The sequence below is a fragment of the Eptatretus burgeri genome, chromosome 2, assembly GCF_056783735.1.
Source record: "Eptatretus burgeri isolate ZD-2024b chromosome 2, Ebu_testis_v1, whole genome shotgun sequence".
Taxonomy (NCBI): Eukaryota; Metazoa; Chordata; class Myxini; order Myxiniformes; family Myxinidae; genus Eptatretus; species Eptatretus burgeri.
This window is the reverse complement of record NC_140962.1, coordinates 15,919,950-15,946,823: the sequence shown is the minus strand read 5'-3', so window position 1 is coordinate 15,946,823 and position 26,874 is coordinate 15,919,950. Positions and strand designations below refer to the sequence as shown.

Below are 26,874 nucleotides of genomic sequence, written 5' to 3'. Positions count from 1 at the left end.
GATGTGTGATGGGCAGCTTGGCGAAGTGATGTCGCTGGTCATTCGTGTGATCAACTTTATTGTTGCCCGAGCCTTAAATGGTCGCCAGTTTAAAACACTGCTGGATGAAGTTTTACTATCCTCAAGTTTTACTATCTCGTGGATATGACTGAACATCTGAACGAGCTCAACGTGAAAATGCAAGGCATTGGAAATACAGTGTTATCCCTTCAACAAGCCGTGTTTGCTTTTGAAAACAAGCTGGAGCTCTTTATCATGGATCTTGAAACAGGTCGTTTACTACATTTTGAAAAACTGAGACAATTTAAAGATGCATGCACAGCAAGTGAGCCCACTCAAAACTTTGATCTCCACCAGTTAGCTGGCTTCACATCCAGTCTCCTACAGTCATTCAAAGCACGCTTTGGAGAATTTCGTGAGCACACTCGTCTTTTTAAGTTCATCACCCATCCAAACGAGTGTTCACTGAACACAGCCGACCTGAGTTACATTCCTGGAGTCTCAGTCAGAGATTTTGAAGCAGAAGTGGCTGACCTGAAGGCCTCAGACATGTGGGTGAATAAGTTCAAGTCACTGAATGAAGATCTGGAAAGAATCGCATGACAGAAAGCAGAGTTGGCGAGCAAGCACATGTGGACAGAAATGAAAAAAACTTCAACCTGAAGACCAGCTGATTATCAAAACTTGGAACGCGCTTCCTGTCACATACCTCACACTGCAGTGTGTGAGTATTGCTGTATTGACCTTGTTTGGATCTACGTATGCATGTGAGCAGTCATTCTCACATCTTAAAAACATCAAGTCCAACCTACGATCACGTCTAACGGATGAAAGCCTCAACGCTTGCATGAAGCTTAACCTCACCAAGTACCAACCAGACTACAAAGCCATCAGCAAATCCATGCAGCACCAGAAGTCCCATTAATGGTGAGTATTATTACAACATTATTTAAAAGAATAAATTCAGAGGCTTATTATACTCACATTTAGTTGAATTCAGTCTTAAAATATATTATATGGCTCTCACTGAAATAGATTTCCAAATATTTTGCTTTAATGGCTCTCCGAGTCAAAAACGTTCCCGACCCCTGTTCTAGATCATCGCTCTTGCCCAGCACTCTTCCAGTGATCTGGGGAGGGGAAACAAAAGGTTCCACAAAAACACAACACTTATACTTTACATTCCTACTCTAAGCCTTAACGACACTATTCACAGGATATTTACACTTGACCGCCTCCCCCAGTGGATGCTAATAGACCCAGCGTTACCTGGGGAGCCAATTTTCAAATTTGCTTGCCCCAAAATTATGCGGACATCATGCCCTTGCTGCACATGTCAAGTTGTGCGGGATCGAGTGGGACTCACACATCTTCACAACACTCACACCATGGTCATCATCACATTTCTAGGTCATGGTCCTCATTTTAATCATGCAGGCTGAATCCCGTCGTGGCCGTGGGGTGGGTCACCACAAGATGATGGGGGCATCTCAGGTGCAACCATGCCCACAGGTAAGCTTTAGTCCAACCCGGACGTTTCTCCGCCCCGCTCCCTTTGATTCCCTCCCCCCTGGTAGCCATCAGCTCTAATCCCGTACAACACTCTGGAAGGGGTCTCACTGGCTCCTCTGGCCTTCCTGGGTCGCCAAGGTCCTACCCGCCTTGGTCGCCCAACCAGACCCTCTCCCAGTTTCCTCCAGACACTGTCACCATTAGCCACCAGGTGGTGAATCTCCTTGAAGGGGGTCACAATTCACGCTCACCGTGAGCTTCAGCAATCCCTGTGGACAAGCACATCATCCCCACCCACAAAACCCACATGACTCCCCCACCCCATCGGCCTTACATGTGACACCTGCATTTCTAACACTTCACCGACCATGACCTTCCCTGTTACCACACCATGCCCAATAAAAAAACAATGTGTGCACCATACATTCCACTTCTTCACTTAAAACAACTCACACAGCACTTCTCACCCGATCCACGCACCAGCCATTGGACAGCCACTCGTGCCCGCTTTGTTTCCAATTACCCACTGTCCCGATTGTCACTCTAAAACCCAGCAGAACTCACAAACCCATGCCAATTTTCCCACAATTTTTTTTTTTTTAAACCAAAGGAGGCACTTCGCCACTATCTCAGCAGCCGAGCATGGCCCTATATGCTCAGCCCAATCTAGTTTTCCCGACCCCCGACAGTGATTTCCGGACCCGACCTATGAAAGGGCATCTCGGATAGACCTGGTGGTTCAGCAGGAGGATTCACCCTCTCCGAGTCTAAAAGTCTATTGGAGGGTCCCTCCATCGCCGGGTACCGGCAATATCGTTGCATGTGTCCTCTTCGCCCGCACCGGAAACAACTCCCCATAAAAGGCCCCCGTGAGTATCGGTGAAATGTCTCTTCCGGTTCCGGACCCCCTCGGCCATAATCAAATTGCTCTATTGGCTGGGCTGGACCCCGCCGCTTTGGCGCACTAACTACCAGATTACCCTTTATCAAACTCGACAATTTCTGGCAAATTTCCTGAAACATTTGGGTAATGCCAATTTCTCCCAGCCCCTCTCCTTGATCCTGGATCTCCGCCTGTCGGACCGTCACCGATGGCCTCTCGGGCACCCGACCCGGCCGCCTCCACGAGGCCAGCTTGGCTGCGCACTCAGCCGCTCGGTGAACGGTGGGTGGATCCTGTAGCTCCACTAGCGCTCGGACCTCAGGGTCCGGAAGAGCAGCTAAAAATTTCTCTAGTGCCAGTCTGTCCCACGCCCCCACTGTAAGGTCCCGATATGCGATCCTGACTGATTGGTAAATGTCCTGTGCCAGCTCCTGCACTGTCTCACCCGGCTTTAATCTACGGTGCTGGAGCTGGGCCCGCACCAGATCACAGTTTGCCGCGAACCCAAACCGACGGCTCAACGCCTCGCAAATGTGGGAGCTGGTCAACATCCCCTCCGCCATCACGTTTAACACATCTGCGGCTGGTCCCCGCAACGTTGCCACCAAATTCCCTGTACGTTCCCGCTCATTCCACCCGTTTAGTCGGGAAATACACTCAAATTGCATCAGAAAAGCTTCAAGGCTCCCTGACCCTTCAAAATTTACCAGGGGGATCACTTTTACGGTGGCCCGCTTCTCAGTTTCTCCCTTGTCCGAATCCAGCCCAGGGATCAAACACCCTTGTGGCTGCGTATCCAATTTCGGAGCCCACTGTGGCCAAAGATGTTTTGTGGTGAGGGTCTCATGGGTCAATTTTGCCTCCTGTTCCAAACGTTGAATGGACCGATTCACCTCTTCCCGCAGGATCTTCTGGGCCCGCACAACCTCCTCCAAGGCTCCGTCGAGAGTTTGTAGCTGCTCCTCAACCAACCCGGACACTCTACTTACAAAAGACGGCTCTACCAGGCCTTTATCCAAGACTTCATCTTGGCTCATAATTTTATCTTGTTCGTCCAAACGAGCCTCCAATCCTTTTACCTCCTCCGCCAAATTCATCCCTTGCTTCCTCAGCTCTCCCCACTCTTCAACTTGCAGCTGCATACGAGCATCCACACAGGCACGATGACGTTCCAGGCTTTCATCCACTTTATCAACCCGAATGTTCGTTGCATCAATTTTATCTACCAATTTTTTCCGTATATTTTCCCCCTCCAATGTAATTTCTACCTTTGTTTCCTCCAATCTATCCTCGAATTTACTTTGCATTTCTCCCAATTTAACATCCACACACTCCTGCATCTCAGTTTTCATTTTCTCCATATTTTCCCCCAATTCATCCCTCATTAAATCAATCCGTGCACCCAACTGTACCCCCATTACCCCCAATCGATCCGCCATCTCTGCCCTCTGTGCCGTCATTTCTGCCCTCTGTGTCACGAATTGATTTTCCATTTGTGCCGTCATTTCTGCCATTTGTGTCACGAATTGATTTTCCATTTGTGCCGTCATTTCTGCCCTCTGTGCCGTCATTTCTGCCCTCTGTGTCACGAATTGATTTTCCATTTGTGCCGTCATTTCTGCCCTCTGTGTCACGAATTGATTTGCCATTTGTACAGTCATGTCCCCTATTAAACGTTCCAACAGTGTCTGGATCGTCATCGCACCGGTTTCCGGCACTGCCGGCCCCGTTACGGGCGATGAAGCACGGTCCACGCTCGGAATGGGGGAGGTTCCAACCCTACCCCCGTCTCTCCCCTCTTCCCCCGACTCGCTGCCAGACACGTGGCCTTCCTTCTCAAACATCTGCACATCCGCCATGGTGCACAAGTCCCGTTTGCCGCCAATTAATTTAAATTTGAAAAATCCCGCCAAAATTTTCCCGCGCTCGCGCGCTTTTCTGTAGTAATTTTATATTCCAATTCGTGGCGAGATTTTAATCTTGGTATATTCTCCCGATACCAAATATAATTTAGAGGGGTTCGAACATCCAACACCCTGACACCAATGGGACGTCCACGGGACTTGAACAGTCCCGCCAACGTAGAATGAGCCGAAACGATGGAGGCAGTTTATTTATTTATAACCCAAACATGGCGGTTCTAATCGCTCTACCGCAAACGGGACGAGGAAGGTGGCACGAGTCACTTTTCACTGAGTTGATGATGTTTATTCGTTTTTATTATTACCAGAAATAACAAGACTCGGAAAGAAGAGGGATCCGGGGCGATTCGACGGGATGGTGTGGGATCGGGCGTGGGGAAAAACACAGACAATTCCAATGAATATAGAGATCTCAAACCTTCTAAGGCGCCAGGCACACGCACGCACGCACGCACGCACGCACGCACGCACGCACGCACGCACGCACACACACACACACAACGTAGCTATTTCTGGTGGTCAGGCTGGACCGTGGTGTGGACGCAACTGTCCCTGGATCGGCGTCGGACGAGCTGGCCTTGCTCTCGTCAGGGGGGCAGGAGAAACCGTGGTGCTGTCGACCTCCTGGTCTTGGCCCAAGTCCGCTCACAGCCGCCAGGGAACCAGTTCTGGCGCCAAGTTGCGAGCAGGAGAGGGAGGCAGGTCTGCCCGCCGTTCGACCCCGTACTCCGAGTCAGCAGAACCCCAGAGCCAACCAAGGCGAGGCACGAGGCTCGGCAAGGCTCCAAGACACGATCAAGAACACGATCGACTCAGCACAACAACCAGGACGCTCTCTGCCGCCACAGCTTCCACACCAAAAAAACACGATCGTTCTGGTTGTAATCTTCTTCTTCTTCTTCCTTTTCGACCCCGAACAGAACCTTTTTATCCTTCGTCCTCGTCACTCCCAATCGAGCCGTTTATTGGCCCACCGCCATCGCCTTCCGCCAATCGTGATCACGGGGCGGAGCCATCCGCTGCACTGTCCTGTGACGTCACGGCCAGTCTTCAGAGAATACCAAAAGGGGTTTACGCAGACACACTTACCCTATCCCGTGTCCCTATCTAATTACGTGACATTTATCATTTCCCCCTTGAAGAAATGAACATTTACTAGACAACTTATCACCACTGAATTGCTACTTATTACATCGAGATCCTGGTAAACTCGAACAGCATGGCATACCTAATTAAACATCCTAATTACCCTTTGAATGCATACCCCCCCTCAAACGTAACAATATTCTTGATAAAAATTATTGGACAGTCTTTACCGTTACCTGACCCGCTTTTGTGAAAATGTCCCATATGAGCCTTTCCACAGTAATGGGTGACCATTGTGTTACATACATAGTCCACATTAAGTGTGTCCAGTTTATCTTGCAAATGAGGGGAAATAAAAGACTGACCCCTCCACTACTGGAATCAAAAAGTAAGAAGATAATCTAACCCAGCACAATTTATTGATAGCGTAGGCTCTCATAGTGATGATTATTAAACGACCTCTGACTGGCTCAAAGTTTTCTGTAATAAACGTGACTTTGGACCGCAATCAAAAAGCCAGATTGTACAGCTTTTACAGTGATATGGACTTACCACTAATGTTATCCTTTGTTACACATTTGTCATTTAGGTTAAGTTATGTTATCACAAAAATAACAAGACCGTATTTTTAAAGGTTGTGCAGCTTGAGCATTTTGTTTCTTTCATGACGAATTGACAGATAGCACAACGTTTGTTACTCTTTTTTCAACCCCCCAGCATTCACATTAAAGTATATTTGTGGCAAATTCAGGGTGTGGGATATCATAAGTAAAGTCTTTTTACACATATAATCTAAACCAGTCTCAATCAAAAACGTATGAGTTCATATAAAACTCTTGGTAAATCTATTTAGTTTTTAATACAACACTAAAGACAAAGATTTATTCCCATCACATTGAATAAAATTTTATCTGCACGCTTTAATTTTAGGACAATTGCGGTTTTGCTATAAATAGTATATATCTACATTTATATACACCTAAAAACATGTTAGTGGTATTCTATGGATACTTTAGGAATTCTGTGATAGCTCCTGAAGATAAGACCCTTTAATGTAGCATATTACTGTGGAACAGCCCATATCGCAGTTACGATTATTCGCAATTTAGTTTTAATGGCCAATTATTCAATTAGCGCCAACGTATTTTGCCTTTTCGCAATGTCATCGCAAGGAAAAACACAAAGAGAAGAGAAGAAAGAGAGAAAAAAAACATACGTGCAAAAAAAAAAAATTCAAACAACCACACAGGTCGTTGCTTCGCTCTCTGAAACGACGACTGGATTGGGGCATTGTGTTTATCTATAAATGCGCATAAGAAATCGAGAAATTATTAGAATACACTAAGTCATCACTATCCAGAAATCCGTACGTTGTAACCCGTAATGGTGAACACGGCTGAGGTTCTCTTCCCCATCAGCCACACCTACGCAGCAACGTGTCTTGTCATTGGTTGGTAAATAAATGGCCATAACTTGGGAATCACTTGTCCGATTAATATCAAACCTTGAAAAGGCACATCCACAGGGCCCCAGCAATATACCTGGCAAGTTTCAATTAGATCAGACCAGTGGTTGTCGAGAAACAGCAGTTACAGACACACACACACACACACACACACACACACACACACACACACACACACACACACACACACACACACACACACACACACACACCTGGAATTATAGATAAATGACACAGAGGTCAGTTCAACTGGGATGGAGAACAAATCATTATAAATGCCCAAGACCAAGGACACTACACTAATAGCTTTAATAAAACGGTGGGACTGAGTCAATCAGACAGGTTTAGATTCTTCAAGGTAGAAACAGACAGCATGAGTCACATCCTATCTGAATGTAAAAAAAAAAAAAAATGTCAGAACAGCTGTACACACAAAGGCACAACAAAGTATGTAGAGTAATCCACTGGCACATCTGCAGGAATTTCAATATCCCAGTTCCGGAAAATTCATGGAAACATGAACCAAAAGAGATCACTGAAAACAAGGAAGTAATGCTCACGTACAACCTGATGATCCCATTGAGCGTGAACATAGAAAACAAAGCACTGCGACCGGACCTAGTACTCAGATACAAAAAGGAAAAGGAGGCATTGCTAATTGAGGTTTCCATACCCAGCGATTTTGGTCTAAGTAATGCAGAAATCAAGAAAATGACCAAAATACCAAGAACTCAAGAATGAAGTCAAAAGATCTTGGAAGCTGAAGAGTGCCAAAATTGGACCAGTGGAAATTTGAGCAACGGGAACGATAAAGAAGAACCTCATGGAAATCTGAAAAACCATCGCTGGTAATATTAATACAAACAAACTGCAGTTGGAAGCTATCCAGGGCTCAGTGACGATGCTGAAAAGAGCCCTCCGAACAAAGCTTTGAGAACAAGAAAACATCACAGCTTAGTCCATGAATCGTGATCCCTTACCAAAACAGAGGTGGAAACCCTGGGAGGACTCCGTTCCACCTTCCGAAACCCACATACGGGGATAACAACCAACAACACACACATGCACGCACCTCAGCCATTGCCCTTGGAAGCAGGAACTTCTGGAACACACCAGGTGTGGATGGTGGTACTTTTACCTCCACAGTGAGCAAGACACTACTTCGGAGAAGTCTCACCTCTCCCCCTCCCTCTCCATTTTCTCCTTTTACCCCTCTTCAAAACAATGTCAATCCACAGGGTTTATCCATGCTCTCTACTCTAAATGCTGAGCATCAAGAAATGAAGCGGTATGTGCCATTATTAAACTCATTGGTATGACTTGGCCAAGGTCAGAAGCAATCCGACAACTTTCCACACTCATAGTGGATACTCTAACCACAACACTACTGAATCTGTTTTTTTTTTTCTTTCTTTGTTTTTTAACTGACTACCAAAAACCCAGCACAGTGCTAAGGATACGGTACCAGCGTTGGGTAACCTCTAAGGATGTGTGCAAGGAGACTGGAAAAGTTTGCTCCATCCAGACCGCCGCTCAGCAGGTGGGGCCTGCATCCCAGCAGATGCTCAGCCAGGCAGCACAAGTCAAATGCTGGGGGAGAAAGGAAAGCTTTGTTTAGCCTCGACTACACGTGAATGGAGAACTGCTATTGTGGCATAATCTCACGACACACCAGAAAACATCTCTCCTTGCGCAGTGTAACCCCTCTGCACTGCTGCCTGGAACACATCCTCCACAGTCAGATGTCCTGCAGTGCCCAATGCTTGACCCGCCATCAGAAGTGCAACGAGCCCACATCTGTAGATCACACAAACCAATTCATAAAGTTAAGAATCCAAAGCATTTTTTATAGTATCTTCAATGTAAAAGATCTTCCTTATTTTGAATAATCATCATTGTGGAAGAGGTTCACCAAGTTTTCTGATATCTAAACCGTGTGTGTGCATGCGTGCGTGCGTGTGTGTGTTTTGAACATGTCTTCCCATTCATATCAATTCACATGAAACAAGTCTTTTACGCAGCCATTCATGAAAATAACTTATACAGGCTTTGCGTTGATTAAAACATTGTCCAGTGTGAAATCAGATGTACAACAATCAGCACTGTGGCGAGTTCATGCTGCAAGACTATCCAATCCCTTGTTAATGTCGCAAGCTGAGCTTGGAAGAGGCAAGCCGAGATAAGACTCACTGTGGGCCATTCTGGATGAGCGATGGAACATATTTGTTAACGAGGACCCAATTGAGGTCTGGATCCAAACTGTAGACCAGGAAGTGAGAGTTGGAGGAAAGGAGGACGACAATGGAGGGATGGGGACAAGAGAATGAAATACATTTGATTGAATTTCCTGCTCATTGCAAATTTCTTTGGCACATTCTAAACATAGATTAGGTCACGTGGTGTATACGTGGTGTACAAAATTCGAGGATTACAAATCGATGCCATGCTTATTGCTATATCGGACTTGCTCTTTGGCCAGAATATTAATATAGGCAAGCAACCATTAAAAAATAATAATAATAAAAAACAGCAGAAAACTGCTATTAAAAATGAAATCCACCAAAAACACTGCAATGTTGCGCGTCAACATCCCCAGAACGACCATCGTTGCATCATTTAATGAATCCATGCATTTGTGAGAAATTACTAAGGTGTAAAAAGTGAAGATTTGTGCAAAGGCAACAGGTGGGAAGAGTGAGTGCAGGACCTGTCCCTACGGCTCAGAAAGATCTGTACAGGTTCCTCGTGGTCTCCAACTATGTCGGCTGCTCCTGCCGCTACGACCTGAAACAGCCGCTGCGCACCTCCGAGAAGTCGTGGTGGGGGTGGAGGTGGTGGTGGTGGAGATGGTGGTAATGAAGGTGGTGGTGGTAATGAAGGTGGTGATGGTAATGAAGGTGGTGGTGGTAATGAAGGTGGTGGTGGTAATGAATGTGGTGGTGGTAATGAAGGTGGTGGTGGTAGTGGAGGTGGTGGTTGTAAAGGTGGAGGTGGTAGTTGTGGAGGTGGTGGTTGTGGAGGTTGGGTAGGTGAAGGTGGTGGAAGTGAAGGCGGTAGTAGTGGTGAAAGTAATGGAAGTGGTGGTAAAGTTGTGGTGTTAGCGGGTAGAAATTCCGGAAGGGGAGAAGGCTCCATCCCACTCTGATAGTCCCCTTCTTGCTCCAAGATAACGCGCACAGCGGCAGGCATGACTTGAGGCACACTGACTGAAAAAGGAATAAATTAAGTAGAATAATTAAAAAAAAAATGAAAGACGAGAAACAAAAGAGAATGAGAGAAAGAGAGATGGCAATCAAAAAATAATAATGACTCACTGACTGAGTCTGAGAGCAATAACATCCGGTGTCTACGTCACAAAAAAACTGAACAACAAAGTTAAATGACGAATTTTAATCCGTAAATACTTTCATATAATAATTACTGATACCTTTGTACAATCTGACAAATTATTAATCGATAATACGAACGAGAAAGCGAAACACGATTTTCCACTTCTTGCCGAGGTACCGTAGCTACACCGCCACACATGTCACCCATACATCTGAATCGCTTTGTTTGATAAACCTCCTGAGACGCGCCCACGTTTACATCACCCTTTCAAAGTTACATACAAGAAGGTCGTTTCAACCAATCAAAAGAAATTTCAAAAAACATTAATTTCTGATTCTGTTGTGCCAAGACTCAATTTCGGGGCGATGCACTCGGTCATCTATTTATTAGGTATGCAAATATGCATGGCAGAAATTTTGAGTGCATAACGATAAAATTGAGTCCGAACTCATGGGATTGGGCAATATCTCTTAACAACAAATACAGCGCCAGTGGGATGTGAACATTAACTTATTTGTTTGTTTATTTACTTACTTAGCAAGAGATAGTTGTGCAGTGCATGCACCATCACGAGCCTGTTCGTTCTTTAGCAAGCTCACATGAGCGAAGATCCTCGTCCTCTTAATGATGACGTCATAAAAATGAATATGACGTCGTTTTGATGTATCAGGTTTGCGATAAATTATCTGTGCTAATGCCCGGCTTGATTCCCGCAAACAAAATTCAAACAGCTTGCCTAGTTTCGGAGATAATGGTTTAGGCGACTTCCATTAGCGGCGATATTATGACGTCAACTTTTTTTCTCGGAAGAATTTCCAAAATCGGAGATGGTTACTGCCTGCGCGTGGGCTTTCTGCATTTACATGGCAAGTTTCACGAAGATCCGATGAAGACTCTGGGTTGTGAAACAAAAAATGTCAAAAAATAGGAATGACGTCATAAAAATTGATATGACGTCATAGTGATGTATCATATGTGCGGTAATTCATCTCTGCTAATGCCCTGTTCGATTCCCGCAAACAGAATTCAAAAAGCTTGCCGAGTTTCGGAGATAATTTTTTAGGCGATTTCCATTTACGGAGATATTTTGACGTCATAACTTTTTTTTCTTGGATGAATTTTCAAAATCGGAGATGGTTACTGTCTGCGCAGGGTATTTTTACATATATACGCCAAGTTTCAGGAAGTTTCGATGAAAACTGTAGGCTGTGAAACAAAAAAGTCACAAGAAGAAGAAGAACAACAACGTGAGTAAGACTTAGAGATCCTCCACGAGTTAAAAAACTGGCTTAAACTCATGGTCTTGCTCAAGTTCATAAATTATACTTTACATATAATAAGTCAATTAATTGCTTGTTAAATACGTGTGAAACGAATTCGGATTGTGGTGAAGAAGCTCACTCTAATGGGCACGTGGTGGTGCAGCATTTCGGAGTACGCCGTTCTTGTTCAGTTGGTGGTGAACTGGGCGACATTCATTCACTCGTGTGCAGCACATGGCTGTGCTGGCAGGATCGAGCCAAGTCCGCGAAGGACTGACTCCATGTGCACGTGCCTCTGAGCTGTCTCGCCTGGGTTCGAATCCCGACCCAGACATACACCGTCATCCCAGTGTCTCACCGACAGGGTGATTCATCAAAGTGTGTGCCCTTCCTCGGATGGACGTTAAATTGGGCGTCCCCATCTGCGGCATTTAGCTGGTGGACCGTAAAGATCCTATGGTGTCCGCGAACAGTCAGTCAGGAAGTTATTGCCGGCATACTGCCAAATTCAAGTTCTAACCTGCAGGGGGCACTGCATCAAGGGCATCGCAGGTCAGCACACTTGCAAGAACTGAAGCAAACCGCAGCTCTTGGATGTGTAGCCTGTGAGTTTACCTCCTTGCTGAGACAGGTGCGCAGCTGTGGGGTGGCCAATGGGATTGGGCCCCCGCAGCCCCCCCCCCTCCCTGCATCACATCTGTCTCTCCTGGGCGATGGGAATATAAGGATCTCCACATTATTGGAATCTCGCACGAGGAGGTCAAAGGCCGTTTGGTCTCGATCCGCAGCTCAGTGGCTTCTTGTTTCCCACCTCTCGTCCTGTGTAGCGGATTCCTCTGCTCTCTCAGTCCTATGACCCTTCCCAGGAACTCCAGGACGTATACTTTCCTCATGTTACCTTTTCCTCATGAAACTCCCAAATCCAGGCTTTCTGTACTCCTGAACTCGACTGTAACCATATAATATCGTACACCGATCCATCAAAATTCCATATCAAGACGATGCATGACGTCATTGGCAGGTGCCTTAAGGAAGGGAGTACTCGGTTTTTACTCTTTGTTTTCTTGTTTGTTTGTGCGGGCGATGTCTCAAGCCATCCTTTGAGCTCGGAGCATGATATTTGGACACGACAGTGAACAAGTGATTTGGCTATAAAGGGTATTTTTTGATTTAATGATTAATCAATAAACTATTCATTTTTCGATGAATTACTTAATTTGCAAAAAGTTACAGATTCGGATGAAACAGTGGTGGTTTCGGTATACCATTAGCCAATTGATTGCAAAAAAAAATTATCTTACGATTATTACATATTTAAATTATATAATTAATCAATCAATTATTGTACACCACTCCCTCCCAAACCTATCTCCAAATGCTGCACGGCGAGTATATCATTTGTTCACGTTCACCTCAAAAGTATATTTGTACACATAAACTTAGTATCATTTGTACACATTCAACTCAGAAGTACATTTCTACACATAAATTAAGTATCATTTGTACACATTCACCTCAGTAGTACATTTGTACACATAAACTAAGTATCATTTGTTCACATTCACCTCAGAAGTACATTTGTACACATAAACTAAGTATCATTTGTACACATTCACCTCAGAAGTACATTTGTACACATAAATTAAGTATCATTTGTACACATTCACCACAGAATTACATTTGTACACGTAAATTAAGTATCATTTGTACACAATCACCTCAGAAGTACATTTGTACACATAAATTAAGTATCATTTGTACACATTCACCACAGAAGTACATTTGTACACGTAAATTAAGTGTCATTTGCACACATTTACCTCAGAAGTACATTTGTACACATAAATGAAGTATCATTTGTACACATTCACCTCAGAAGTACATTTGTACACGTAAATTAAGTATCATTTGTACACATTCACCTCAGAAGTACATTTGTACATGTAAATTAAGTATCATTTGTACACATTCACCTCAGAAGTACATTTGCACACATAAATTAAGTATCATTTGTACACATTCACCACAGAAGTACATTTGTACACGTAAATTAAGTGTCATTTGCACACATTTACCTCAGAAGTACATTTGTACACATAAACTAAGTATCATTTGTACACATTCACCTCAGAAGTACATTTGTACACGTAAATTAAGTATCATTTGTACACATTCACCTCAGAAGTACATTTGTACACGTAAATTAAGTATCATTTGTACACATTCACCTCAGAAGTACATTTGTACACGTAAATTAAGTATCATTTGTACACATTCACCTCAGAAGTACATTTGCACACATAAATTAAGTGTCATTTGCACACATTCACCACAGAAGTACATTTGTACACGTAAATTAAGTGTCATTTGCACACATTTACCTCAGAAGTACATTTGTACACATAAATGAAGTATCATTTGTACACATTCACCTCAGAAGTACATTTGTACACGTAAATTAAGTATCATTTGTACACATTCACCTCAGAAGTACATTTGTACACGTAAATTAAGTATCATTTGTACACATTCACCTCAGAAGTACATTTGCACACATAAATTAAGTATCATTTGTACACATTCACCTCAGAAGTACATTTGTACACATAAACTAAGTATCATTTGTACACATTCACCACAGAAGTACATTTGTACACATAAATTAAGTATCATTTGTACACATTCACCACAGAAGTACATTTGTACACGTAAATTAAGTATCATTTGTACACATTCACCACAGAATTACATTTGTACACGTAAATTAAGTATCATTTGTACACAATCACCTCAGGAATTACGAATCTTCTTCTCCTTTTTGTGTTTCCGGTGTTTTCAGAGCCGAGATGGTCTATAAACACCACACACCCAATCTCATCGGCTTTGGCCAAATACAATAAATAAAAAATTCCAGGGACTTTATACTGTTCACCCTGTTACCTTTTTTTAACCAGGTATCTTGATTACACATTATATCCGGTTTGGATGTGAGATCGCTGATGTATTTAATAAACAGCACATGACCAGCTAAACGTTTTGCATTCCATTGGATAATTTTCGTTAATCACCAGGAGAATCCCAGGACTGTTTGGAGTCTGACCCTCTGCGTTTTTTGCCTGACTGACTGAATATTTTATTAATCATCTTGGAAGAAAACCCCACCCAGCCCAAATATTCGATCTTTTCTACCCCCGTTAATCCACCCAAGCCCACCTCCTTCAAATTTCCTGCTTTCCTTCTTGAAAGTCCCTGTAATGCCCATCTTGTATTCCCCATGTTTCCACCCCATCCCTTTCCCTTCCACAGATCTCCTAATGTCTCTGTTCCCCACAGTTTTGTCCTTCCCACTCCCTCCCCTCTTGTCTCATGCCCCCTTACTGTGCGTTGTGTGTTAGCTCTCACACGAGCCTCGACAAGGTATACAAAAAAATTTAAAAATTAAAAATTAAAAAAAAAAATCCTGTAAATGACTCCTCGACTCTCCCTCAGAAATCAAGGAATCTGACACGAGACCCGGACGCCGCCAAAATACGAGGCTCTCATCACCATCTCCAATTGAGTGACTGATTTACACTCAATGAAAAGGTCGCCGGATCTGAGCTTTTTGGTGCCTGACAGGTCTCCAAATTATTATTTAATCAGTGTAGCCATTTTAATTGGGTTGTCGGGACTGAAGGACGAAGAACCATGAGACCGTAACTATGACCAATAGTTTGGCATGGTGCTCATCGGGGATTGAGGAGGCCTGAACCGCTTTGGGAGGTTCCGACTCATCGGTACTCTCCCACCATGGTATTCCCCTCTTCCTGGTTTGATTAATCGACTAAGAGGAACCGTCATCTTCACCAGGCACATTGATCATCCTTGAATACCTCCTCCCGGCACCCCGGAAGATTAACTTGGCCAATTGATCTGAGAATCGATCATAATACAGGGAAGACAGGACACAGAATACCGGAAAAAACCCGATGCACCCTCGACACTCAAACCCGTCCTGTAATCCGACTGTAACATAAGCAAGACTCCAGCTTGTTAGCCATCCGGGCCACGCTGGAAGTGCGTCCTTTATTTTTCTAGTTCTGTTCAGAACAATAACACTAAAGTTGTTTATGAATTGCAGGCACTTCAAACATACTGTTGCGGGCCAGGGGTCGGGTGAGAAGACCACGAGGGGAGGAAGCTATCTCGGCTCTCACCAGACTCCCTGGAATTGTAGGCATCACACACGGATAATTCCATGACGACCGTGGACGCTTTACCGTGGACTCCCTCGCTGAGAGAATCTGGTGAGCAGGATCAGCGTCAGGAAAACGAGCCACATGTCCATACAGCCGAAACTGATGCTCACGGACCATGCAGGTAACAAATCTCATCTGAGTCTCTCTCAGCAACTGCTCGTTGGACACAAAATCCGACCAGCGATAGTCAAGGATTCTCCGAAGAGACCTGGTACCAAAGGAATTAAGTCTTCGTCTCAGATCCTTGGTGAGAGTCCAAGCCTCGCATCCATAGAGCAAGACTGGAAGCACCAAGGACCTGAAAACTCGGACTTTCGTCCTCCCGCACAGGTACCTGCAGTGCCACACCCCACGATCCAGTGAATCCATGACTCCCCAGGCCCGACCCAGATGTCTATTGACCTCTGACTCAAAGCCAGCAGAGACATGAATATCACTGCCAAGGTAAGTGAATTTCTCCACGACCTCAACATCCTCACCACAAACAGACACAGACAGGACAGCAGCATCCAATATGTCATTGAAAGCCTGGATCTTAGCTTTGACCCAAGAAACCCGTAATCCCAGCGGCTCCGACTCCTCATTCAGCATCTCGAGGGCCCCCAAAAGGATATCTAAAGTCTCTGCAAAGATGACTGCATCATCTGCGAAATCAAGGTCCGAGATCTTGACATTCCCAAACGATGCACCGCAGCTTGATCTTTCCAACATCCTCCCTAAAATCCAGTCCATACAAGTGCTGAAAAGTGTGGGGGCCAGTACACACCCCTGACGAACTCCAGTAACAACTGGAAATAAGTCAGAGATGGGACCACCACATCTCACAGCACTCTCAGTAACAGAGTCGAGTTCAGACATCAGATCGATCAGTTTTGGTGGCACCCCACGAAGACCAAGAATCCTCCAGAGGGCATCCCAATTCACTGAATCAAACGCTTTTCAGAGATCAACATCGGCTGTAAGCAGCCCTGCCCAAACTCTCGTCTGCGTTCGGTGAGGACATGAAGAGCAAGGATACGGTCAATCGTTGATCTCTTTGGTGTAAAGCCTGACTGTTCTGGACGCTGGTGCAAAAGCAGATGGTGGCGAACCCTATCAAGAATTATCCAAGCAAAGACCTTGCCTGGCACTGAGAGAAGCGTTACCCCTCGGTAGTTGTTGCAGTCTTGGCGATCACCCTTCCCTTTCCAGAGAGGGACAACAAGGCCCCTCTTCCAATCAGTTGGGATGATGCCTGTGTTCCAGGCAGAGCACAGAACTGCATGCAACGACACGAGTGCAGCATTTCCACCAGCCTTGAGAAGTTCAGCATGGATGCCATAGATCCCTGGAGCTTTACCCTGTTTCAACCGGTTCACCGCAGCCCGTGTTTCCACAACGAAGGTGGACCACAATTGATTGGAGGGTCAGCAACAGGGATTGTAACACCATTGACGCCCAACTCGACAGCTGGTGGATTAGCCTGGTACAACCGCTCAAAGTAACCGGCCCAGCGGACCTTCACTCCAGACTCCTCTGTTAAGAGCCTACCACTCTCTGCTCTAACTGCAGTGCTCCGAGGGATGGGCTTGGATGAACTCAATGCGCGAATTCCCCTGTAAGCGGACGAGAATCACCTGTCCACAGGTGATGCTCTACAGATTCCTCGCACATAGGCCTCCTTGTCCACCCTTAGTGCACGTACAGTTTTACGCCTCCGCTCCCTGTACAGCTCAGCTCTGCCATTCAGCCTGGCCCTGCGACTCTGGTCAATGGTATCCAGTGTCCCTTGAGAGACAAAATTCTTCTTTGCCCTGCAGTGAGTTCCAAGACATCCACCGGCAACATCAAGGATGGTGGTCTTGAAGGTAATCCTTAACTCTTCAGGACCCCCCAAAGCACCCAGACACCCCAAATGTCCACTCAGCCTGTTCGCAAACTCCTCAGCTACTCTACCTCAGGAGACGGTAGAAGACAGAAAGACCACCGACTTGCTTGCGGTAAGAGAGTGAGAGGCCCAAAGTCTCAGCCTCATCGTGGGAGATACCAATGATCCAAAAATGCCTTGGTTTCCACTGCGTGAAGACGAGAAAGGTGAGAGGCAGGAGCACCAGCCCAGAGGGGAGGGCGGTACTCCATCAGGCTGCAGACGAAAGCTTTGTATGTTGTCAGGAGCTCAGGTGGGCCGAGGAAGGACTTTGCACAATGGAGGATTCCCAGTCGGCGACTGGCTTTGGAGGCCAGCTTGTAAAAGTGGCTTTCCCAGGAAAGATCATGGTAGATCGTGAGACCCAGAAGCTTGAATGAAAGGACTTCTTCAAGAGAATTGTTGAGAAAGGAAATGGGAGGAAGGGGGGGGGCGTCCATATGGTCCTTTTAGAGAGACATAGTGAGAGTGTGAGATTTGTCAGAAGTGAAAGACATTTTCCACGTGTTGGACAAGCTTGTGAAAGGACCGTAAATACTTCACTTCATCCACCTCAATGAATTTGGAGTTATAGTCAGCCATTATCGGGTATGTCCGAGCATGAAACTGGAACAGGTGTGTCCCAGTTTCACTCCAAGGTAGATTCGGTGTCGGAGTCGGTTTCAGGGGCTCAGCAGGCAGGCTATTTTGATAGTCTGCACACTTGGAACAATTCTGGATAGTTTGCTCTATGTCCGCATTCATGGAGGGCCAATATAGAACTGCCCTAGCTCGTTGCTTACGCTTGACTATTCCAAGATGCGATTCGTGAATCAGGCTCAGCATGCGGAGTCGCAGAGTAGGAGGAATGACAATTCACATGCCTTTGTACATGAATCCATTCATAACTGAGCGTTCACTCCGGGAATCCCAGTATCGTCGAAGACAGAATGATACATCTTTCCTGGCCTCTGGCCCTCCGTCAAGAATCATGGACTGTCAATGGCGGAGTTTCGACTGAGTAGCATTGGCTATGTAGCTTTGGTTTGATGGCCATGACCACATGGCCAATGGAGACTGTGGCGGTATCTTGGCACAGGCTTGACAAGTGTAACAATGGCGTGCACTGGACTCAATGTCACTGTCAAAACCAGGCCACCAAACATGGGCTCGGGCAATAGCCTTCATTGTGACTATGCCTGGATGAGTATTGTGGAGTTCATTGATAATTTTCCCACGGAGTTTCGGTGGAATTATCACTCAGCTACTCCAAAACAGGCAGTCGGCATCAATAGAGAGCCCATCTTTCCAGATGATGTACGGTTTCGCCCCTTCCGGTTGTGGTGCCCAATCACCTGACATAATACAGCGTTTAATTTGTAACAAATCTAGATTGCTTTAGAAGCACAAGCAATCTGCTTCGCGGTTGCGGGCGCCTCATCGTGAATAACGTGAGCCATGAGATGAACGATATCGCCAGATTGTGGAGGTTCTGGGATGGTTACGGGAAGCGGCAAGCGACTGAGCGCGTCAGCACAGTACATTTCCTTATCTGGGTGGTAAACCGATTATAATAGTCATAATCGACAAGGGTCAACACCCAACGTTGTAGATGACCTGATGATGTAAGCAGGATGGCTCTAGTTTCTCCCAGGAGACGTAACCAGGGTTTGTGATCAGTCTCAATGGTAATATGCCTTCCAAAGTCATATTGGTGCATCTTCAAGGTGCCCCAGACACACGCTAATGCCTCTTGTTCTACTTGAGCAAAGCGACGTTCAGTGTCAGATAGGGTTTGTGATGCATACGCAACAGGTTGGAGATTACCGGTTCAATTTGTTTACCGGATTACACAATGCCATATGAAGAGCTATCACAAATGAGAATAAGTTCCTTGGATGGGTCATTATGGACAAGTAACGGCAAGGAGGACAGTATGGTTTTTGCGGCCTTGAACGCTCTTGTTTGGGCAGCTTCCCATTTCCAGACCGCCTTTCCTGAGGAGAAGATGCAGAGGCTCGACGGTTGTGCTTAGTTGAGGCAGGAAGTAACCAAACTAGGTCCATATACCCAGGAATGCACAAAGTTCTGAAATGTTTTGTGTCATTGGTGCATTCACAATTGCTTCAATTTTGCTCAGAGAGGGCAAAATGCCTTGACAGGAGATTTGATGACCAAGGTATTCAACTTGACTTGCCATAAAGGCACACTTCTCATGTATTAGGCGTAACCCAGCTTGTTATGTGACAGCCGATTGAGGACTTCATTTGGGTTCTCAAAGTGTTCATGTTGTGACTTGACAGTCAATAGTATGTCGTCTTGAAATAGGACTGTCATTGGTACAGTTTTCAATAATGTCTCCATCTTGCGTTGGAAGATTGGTACAGCAGAGCGTATGTCAAATGTAATCTGTTGTACATGTCGAGTCCTCAATGAGTGTTGATGCATGTTTTGGGTTTGGAATCATCATCCAGTTCCATTTGAGCATAGGCATTGGTCAAGTCAAGTTTTTTTGAATGTCTGGCCACCCATGAGAGCGGTGAACAGATCCTCTGCTTTGGGCAAAGGGTAGCCATCCAGCTTTGAATAGTGGTTGATCACATTTTGTCGTCCCCACAAATGCGCACTGTTCCATCTGCTTTGAGTAGTGGAATGATAGGTGCTGCCCAGTCGGAGTACTCGACTGGTGAGATGATGCCCTCACTCTGCAGGCGGTCAAGCTCACATTTGATCATTGATCGCATCATTGCCACTGACAAACCAGACATTATCTGCCTTACAGAAACTTTCCTCTCCCAAGACGTGTCTGACTCCCAAGTATCTCTCCCTGGCTACTCCCTCTTACGGTATGACAGACCTGAGCCTCGTCCTGGTGGAGGTGTTGCTCTCTTCATCAAAGACTCTATTCCTCACTCTCCATGCACTGCTCTCACTCCCCCACACCCCCAGGAATACCTCTGGCTTCGGCTTCCCTCCACTCCCACCTCATGTTTATATGTGTACTGTACCGTCCACTGAACAGTGATGACTCCATCTACACCTCACTATCCGAAAACATGGACCATCTTCTATCTTCTCATCCAAACTCTCTCTTCCTCTTATGTGGTGACTTCAATTGTCATCACGCCAGTTGGCTAGGTGTGGGTACCTCTCTCACCTGCCATGGCACCTCAGCAAAAGCTTTCTGCGACTCATTGGGACTGACTCAATCGGTCAACTTCCCGACCCGGATCTCAACCAATGGTACTCCATCTCTTCTGGATCTGATTTTGACAAATTTCCCTGACAATATCTGCTGCTCTTCCTTCGCTCCAATTGGTTCTTCTGACCACGTCCTTGTCAAAGTGGACATCTCTCTGGCTGTTATCAGAGAACCACCTCACCGCCGTCGAGTCTGGCATTTCACTCAAGCCGACTGGCAGGGTCTCCGAGCAGCCATCAAACTTACAGACTGGTCTCCTATCACTACTTTCTCAAACATCAACTCATCCTGGGAATTCTTTCAAAGAAACTTGCTCTCCCTCATGCACAGATTTATCCCCTCTCGTGTTCAGTTGTCCTCCCCTTCCTCCCGCCCTTGGTTTACTGAAGCTTGTGGCGAGGCAGTTGTCCTGAAACAACTTGCCTTTGCCTCATGGAAAGCAAACCCAACTGAGGGCAATCTCAGTTCTTTCCACAAAGCTCGGAACAAGTGTGTATCTACCCTCAGGAGAGCCAGAAAACAACATCTTTCTCATCTGAAGTCTGAACTCTCAAACCTCTCTCCCTCCTCAAAATCCTGGTGGTGTTTAATTAAATCTGTTTCTGGTGTATGTTCCCCCTCCATCCCCTCCCTTACCTCAAATGGCCGCACTGCTGATTCCACACGTGATAAAGCTGAATGTCTAAACTCGGTGTTTGCAGCTAAATCTTGTGTCCTAAACCCATCACTATCTCTACCCACTTTACCCAGTCGCACCCAACTGTCCCTGGACTCTGTATCCTTTTGTCCTGACAAGGTGGAGAGCTTGCTTTCAAACCTCGAGTCAGATTCTGCAACCGGTCCAGACGGCATCAGCCCACGTGTCCTCAAAGCCTGCTCTTCTGCTCTTGCTCACCCTCTCTCTGTTCTATTCACCCTCTCATTTGCCCAAGGTCATCTGCCATCTGCTTGGAAATCTGCTAACATCACTGCCCTGCATAAAAAAGGTGCAAAAACAGATCCCTATAACTACAGACCAATCAGCCTTCTCCCAATCATCAGCAAGGTGATGGAATCCATCATCGCTTCAGATATGAAATCCTTCCTCTTCTCCAATGGCTTGATTTCCAATCATCAATTTGGTTTCAGACCAGGTCACTCTACCCTGGATATGCTGCTTCTGCTCTTCCATCAATGGATGGAGGTCCTCAATGCCAAACAGGAAATCCGAGCCGTATCCCTGGACATATCACGTGCTTTTGACACAGTCTGGCACCCTGCCCTACTCACCAAACTCTCTTCCCATGGTATTCAAGGCCATCTCCACTCATGGCTCACAGACTTCCTCTCCTGTCGCAGTCAACGTGTGGCCCTAAATGGAGTTCTTTCATCCCCTCTTCCTGTGCAGGCTGGAGTTCCTCAAGGTAGCGTTCTGGGCCCTGTTCTTTTTCTGGTTTTCATCAATGATCTCTCGGACTCTCTGGAAAATCCTCTATTTCTCTTTGCCGATGACTCCACCCTCTGCCGTACCATCTGTCATCCCTCAGACCGGCAAGCAGCAGCTTCTTCGCTCACTGCAGATCTGGATAAAATCACAAACTGGTCCAACACGTGGAACATGTCTTTCAATCCAGACAAATCTCACACTCTCACTATGTCTCTTCGAAAGGACCGTTTACAAAACCCCCCATCCACTTTCTCAACAATCCTCTGGAAGAAGTCTTTTCTTTCAAGCTTCTAGGTCTCACTATCTGCCATGACCTTTCCTGGGAAAGTCACATTTCCAACCTCGCCTCAAAAGCCAGTCGCCGACTGGGAATCCTCCGTCGTGCTAAGTCCTTCCTCGGCCCTCTTGAGCTCCTGACCACTTACAAAGCTTTTGTCCATAGCCTGATGGAGTACTGCTCTCCCCTCTGGGCTGGTGCTCCTGCCTCCCACCTTTCTCGGCTTCACGCTGTCGAAACCAGGGCATTTAAGATCATCGGCATCTCCCGCAATGAAGCTGAGTCTTTGGGCCTCTCACTCAATCACCGCAGGTTGGTCGGTGGTCTTTCTGTCTTCTACCGACTCCTCTCCAGCCTTGCCCCCCGCTCTCTCTGCGATTTGTCCCCACCACATTTCCACAGGGCGCTCAAGGTCCGCCAACAACCCCCTTCTGGTAAAACTACCAGAATCACAAATCACTGCTCATCTTCACTCTTTCATTCCTCTTTTTCCCGCCTTTGGACTAAACTTCCTCACTCTATTCTTTCCCATTCTTCCCTCCAGGCTTTCAAAACAGCTGTTCACCACCACCTCTTATCTTCCCCCATCCAAATCCTCGATCTTTTCTACCCCCGATAATCCACCCAAGCCCACTTCCTTCATTTCTCCTGCTTTCCTTCCTGAAAGTCCCTGAAATGTCCATCTTCTCTTCGCCATGTTCCCCGTCCCATCCCCATCCCTCTCCCTTCCACAGTTCACCTAATGTGTCTGTTCCCCACTGTTTTATCCCTTCCACTCCCGCCCCTCTTGTCTCATGCCTCCTTGCTGTGAGTTGTGTGTTAGCTCTCATACGAGCCTCGACCAAGGTATACAAAAAAAAAAAATCATGTAGGGCACAGGTTTAGCCTTATGGAACAATGACCAAGCATCTGCAGAAACATGAATCCTCACTTTGGGCCCTGCAAAGGTGCCAACACCATCGCTGAACAGGCCAGGGTACTTGTTGAGCATGGTATGGTATCCAGCATCAGAGTTGCAGACTCTGTTTAGGTCACTCGAATTAAGTCTGATTATTCGTAACCAATCTCGGCCTTCAAGGGTTGGTCCTTCTCCACGCACTATCAGTAGTGGGAGGACATGAGTGCTGTTATCATATCCTGCAGTTACGTTTGCTGAGCCAACTACAGGAACCACTTCCTTGGTGTATGTTCTCAAGTCAGTAGATATGGGCTGGAGTGCAGGAGCCTTTCTCGGAGCGTAGATAGAGGTGAACTTGCTCTCGCTCATAATTGATCTGGAAGCGCCGGTATCAACTTCGATCCTCACTGGGATCTTATCGATTGTTACATCAACTATAGTTGGAGCATCGGAGCTCTTTGTTCAAACAGAGAAAACCTCATAAAGTTTCTCACTTGACTATCGGCTGCAGGCTGTGCTCTGTGACTTATCATCCACTGCATCAGGGTTCACCCCAATGTGATAAGCAGGAGACAAGTTTTTCGACTTGGATCGAGAATGCCAACACTTCAAATGTTCCTGCTTTCCACAGTAGTCACAGGTGTCATTCCTGTACCGCCATTGGAAAGCTTGATGATTACCACCACAATGCCAACAAGTTACTCCAACCTTTCGGGTAGATTCAGAAATGTCAGGAGGTGGAGGTGAATTTGGTGGCTTGCTAAAACATTTTTGCTTGTAGCCAAAGGTTACCTTGTTAACCGATGGGTCCTGCTGGATAACGTTTGACTTGTGAGAGATCACATGCAGGCTCTTGGCAGTTTGCATACACGCAGTGGCTATTTCCATGACTTTAGCCAAACTGGGGTTGGATTCAGTAAGGAGTTTCCACAGAATTGAGTCGTCATTGATGCCTATTATAAAGAAATCATGTAACATGTCTTCGAGTTTATCTGTAAACTCACAATGTTCGGCGAGTCGGTGTAAATTAGCCACAAACTCTGATGCCGACTGACCATCTTGACGATGGTGGGGATAAAAATTATATCTCGAGACGATCTTTCCCGGTTTAGGGTGATAATGTCTTTTCACGAGATTGACGAGTTCTTCATACGACTTGTCAGAAGATTTGTCTGGGGCAAGGAGATCTTTGTTGAGGCTGTACGTTGGGGCGTCGCGTGTGGTCAGCTCGCTGCCATTCAGCGTCCTCATCGGTGTCCATTTTGTTTGCCACAAAGTACTGCTTCAGATGATTGGTGTGGTCTTCCCAATCATCCCCCATTGCGTATTCTTGCAATATGCTGATGCCCGAAGACATGCTCGTCACCACTGTAATGTACTTGATAAACGGACAAAGGCTCTGAAGTGAGAACAACAGGTTTATTATGGACACGGGCACAAACACAGAACAGCACAGCACAGCACAGCATCGGAACATGGGCGGGTCACGAGTCTCCTCTGAACCACGCCCCGGTGCACTCATGTATGCACCCGTTCGCATAACTACTGATGCATCTCAATTATAAACTAGAGGGGGAGCACTCGGTAGAGTGCAAAACCTCCACCGCCAATACTGCTAGGTCACTCACGTGAACCTGATATCCTATTCATTCAATTTGACGTCAACAGTGCTCACAGAGTTATAGTTTGCAACTTTCCCTTTTACTTTTAACTTTTACATACTCAATTCATTCGTCATAACTTGATTCCTTGAGACAGAAATTGATTTTACGTGGGTATATTCACCTGAAGTTCAAAAATCAGCCGCAATTATAATTTTAGCATGTTTTTTGTTGGAAATCACTTATAACATGTAGAAATGCAAAAAAAAAAAATCGAAATTTTGTTGAAAAAAAATTTGCAAATTTTTTTTTCTCTAACAATTTTTTTTTTGGGGGGGGGGTGTTGAAATCACTTAAAACATGAAGAAATGCAAAAAAAAAAAATTGAAATATTTTTTCAAATTGGCCGCCATAGCGGCCATATTGGATTTTGGACCAAGTCCATAATCTAATGTCATGATCCTTGGATCAGACCTAACCCCCCCCACCAAGTTTCGTCAAAATCCGTCAAGGAGTTTTTCCGTAATACTGTTCACAAACAAACAAACAAACAGAAAGGGGTGAAAACAGTAACCTCCATCCATCTTCGATGGCGGAGGTTAACAAAGGGAGATAGTCAAACAGGTGTGCGCACCATCCTCTGTGATTTTTGATCAACGATCGAGTTGCTGAGTGGGCCACAGTCCACGGCAGCCTCCTGTGGTTTTGGACGAGCCCGTGGCCCTGTTGGATATAATGTAAAGTTGCATCACCGCATAACATTAACTTCTTCATATACATCAACGAAAAAAATCATTAACTTCTTCTTCTTCTCCTTTTCCATTTTTAAGGGGTGAGGTCCAACAACACCAAGTTTCTGCCTTGACCACGACACTCCCTCCTCCACCTCCCCCTGTCCTCAGCCAACTCTCTCCACCCACTCTCCAACCAGCCCGACCAAACGAATATCCCTCCTCACACAATCCTCCCATCTCAAACACGATCTACTTCTTTTCCTCCGATCTTGCTCCTTCAATCTATCCGCTTTCTTTGCCATTCTCTCTTTGTCCGTCCGCACCAAGTGTCCATCTCTCTTCAGCCGGATTTTTTTTTTTTTATCAATCTCCCCCTCAAGTTCATCTCCAAACCACTTTCCCTCCTTAGTTGGCATCCATCCTCCTATCCACACTCTTCACTCCCACAATCCTCCAAATACCCAATTGTTCTCTGTGTAAATATTAATTAATCATGGCGAGTAGACCAGGTTCGTTTTCGTGGTGTTTGGAACCCTTTGTAATAATATTGTGAGAGGAATTAACACAAACAATTCTCCTCGCTGTTTTATTTATTATATGGATCGAAGAACAGTTGGAATAAACGTTCATTGGGGCGAAAATAAAATCCCTTCACTGGGTTTGAAGTTCGTAATAATACCCTCGATCTCCACTCGGATTCGGGAATCACGAGATGAAAAAAATAAATAACTCGTGAAACGTCTGTGGTAAAAAAAACCCCCTAAAATCCGAGACCCCCAAGTAGGGGTGAAAAACTGAAACGATGATGTAAAATCGACAACCACGTCGTGTGAGAGATGTTCCGGGAAAATGAAGCTTCGCCGGATATAACTACAAAATTGGCGGGAACTGGAATCCAGGTCTTCACAAGGCCACGTTCCTCCAGTCTCCGCCCTTTTCGTGTTTATCCGAGTGATGACGTCATTCACACTCGATGAAGATCGGCCGATAAATGAAATAAATCTCCTTTTCTCCTTTCGAAACCAGGTCAGAGTGGAAAAAGTACCGAGAAATAAAAACGGTAAACAGTCACGTGACTATTAGAACGGTGTAGCAGGCGGCGGGAGACAAAATATTAATGGATCAAAGATTAATAAACGTTTGCGATTCAAAG

The 26,874-nt window shown here is 45.6% G+C and overlaps 1 protein-coding gene across 7 annotated transcripts in view; it reads right to left on the bottom strand.

Annotated features, from left to right (window-relative positions):
- ACTMAP (actin maturation protease) overlaps window positions 1-26,874 on the bottom strand; it is a 78,815-nt gene that overhangs the window by 34,137 nt on the left and 17,804 nt on the right. For 4 of the 7 annotated variants that reach the window (XM_085863858.1, XM_085863850.1, XM_085863845.1 and 1 more), the window contains exons 2-5: window positions 9,576-10,074; window positions 9,059-9,127; window positions 8,541-8,665; window positions 8,348-8,458 (exon numbers count right to left, since the gene is read on the bottom strand). In XM_085863858.1, coding sequence (XP_085719984.1) covers window positions 8,348-8,458; window positions 8,541-8,665; window positions 9,059-9,127; window positions 9,576-10,074 — 804 coding nt within the window. Of the gene's footprint in view, window positions 1-8,328; window positions 8,459-8,540; window positions 8,666-9,058; window positions 9,128-9,575; window positions 10,075-10,182; window positions 10,218-26,874 lie in introns of those variants that run through there. The other 3 variants (XM_085863824.1, XM_085863837.1, XM_085863829.1) reach the window with 3 other exon arrangements.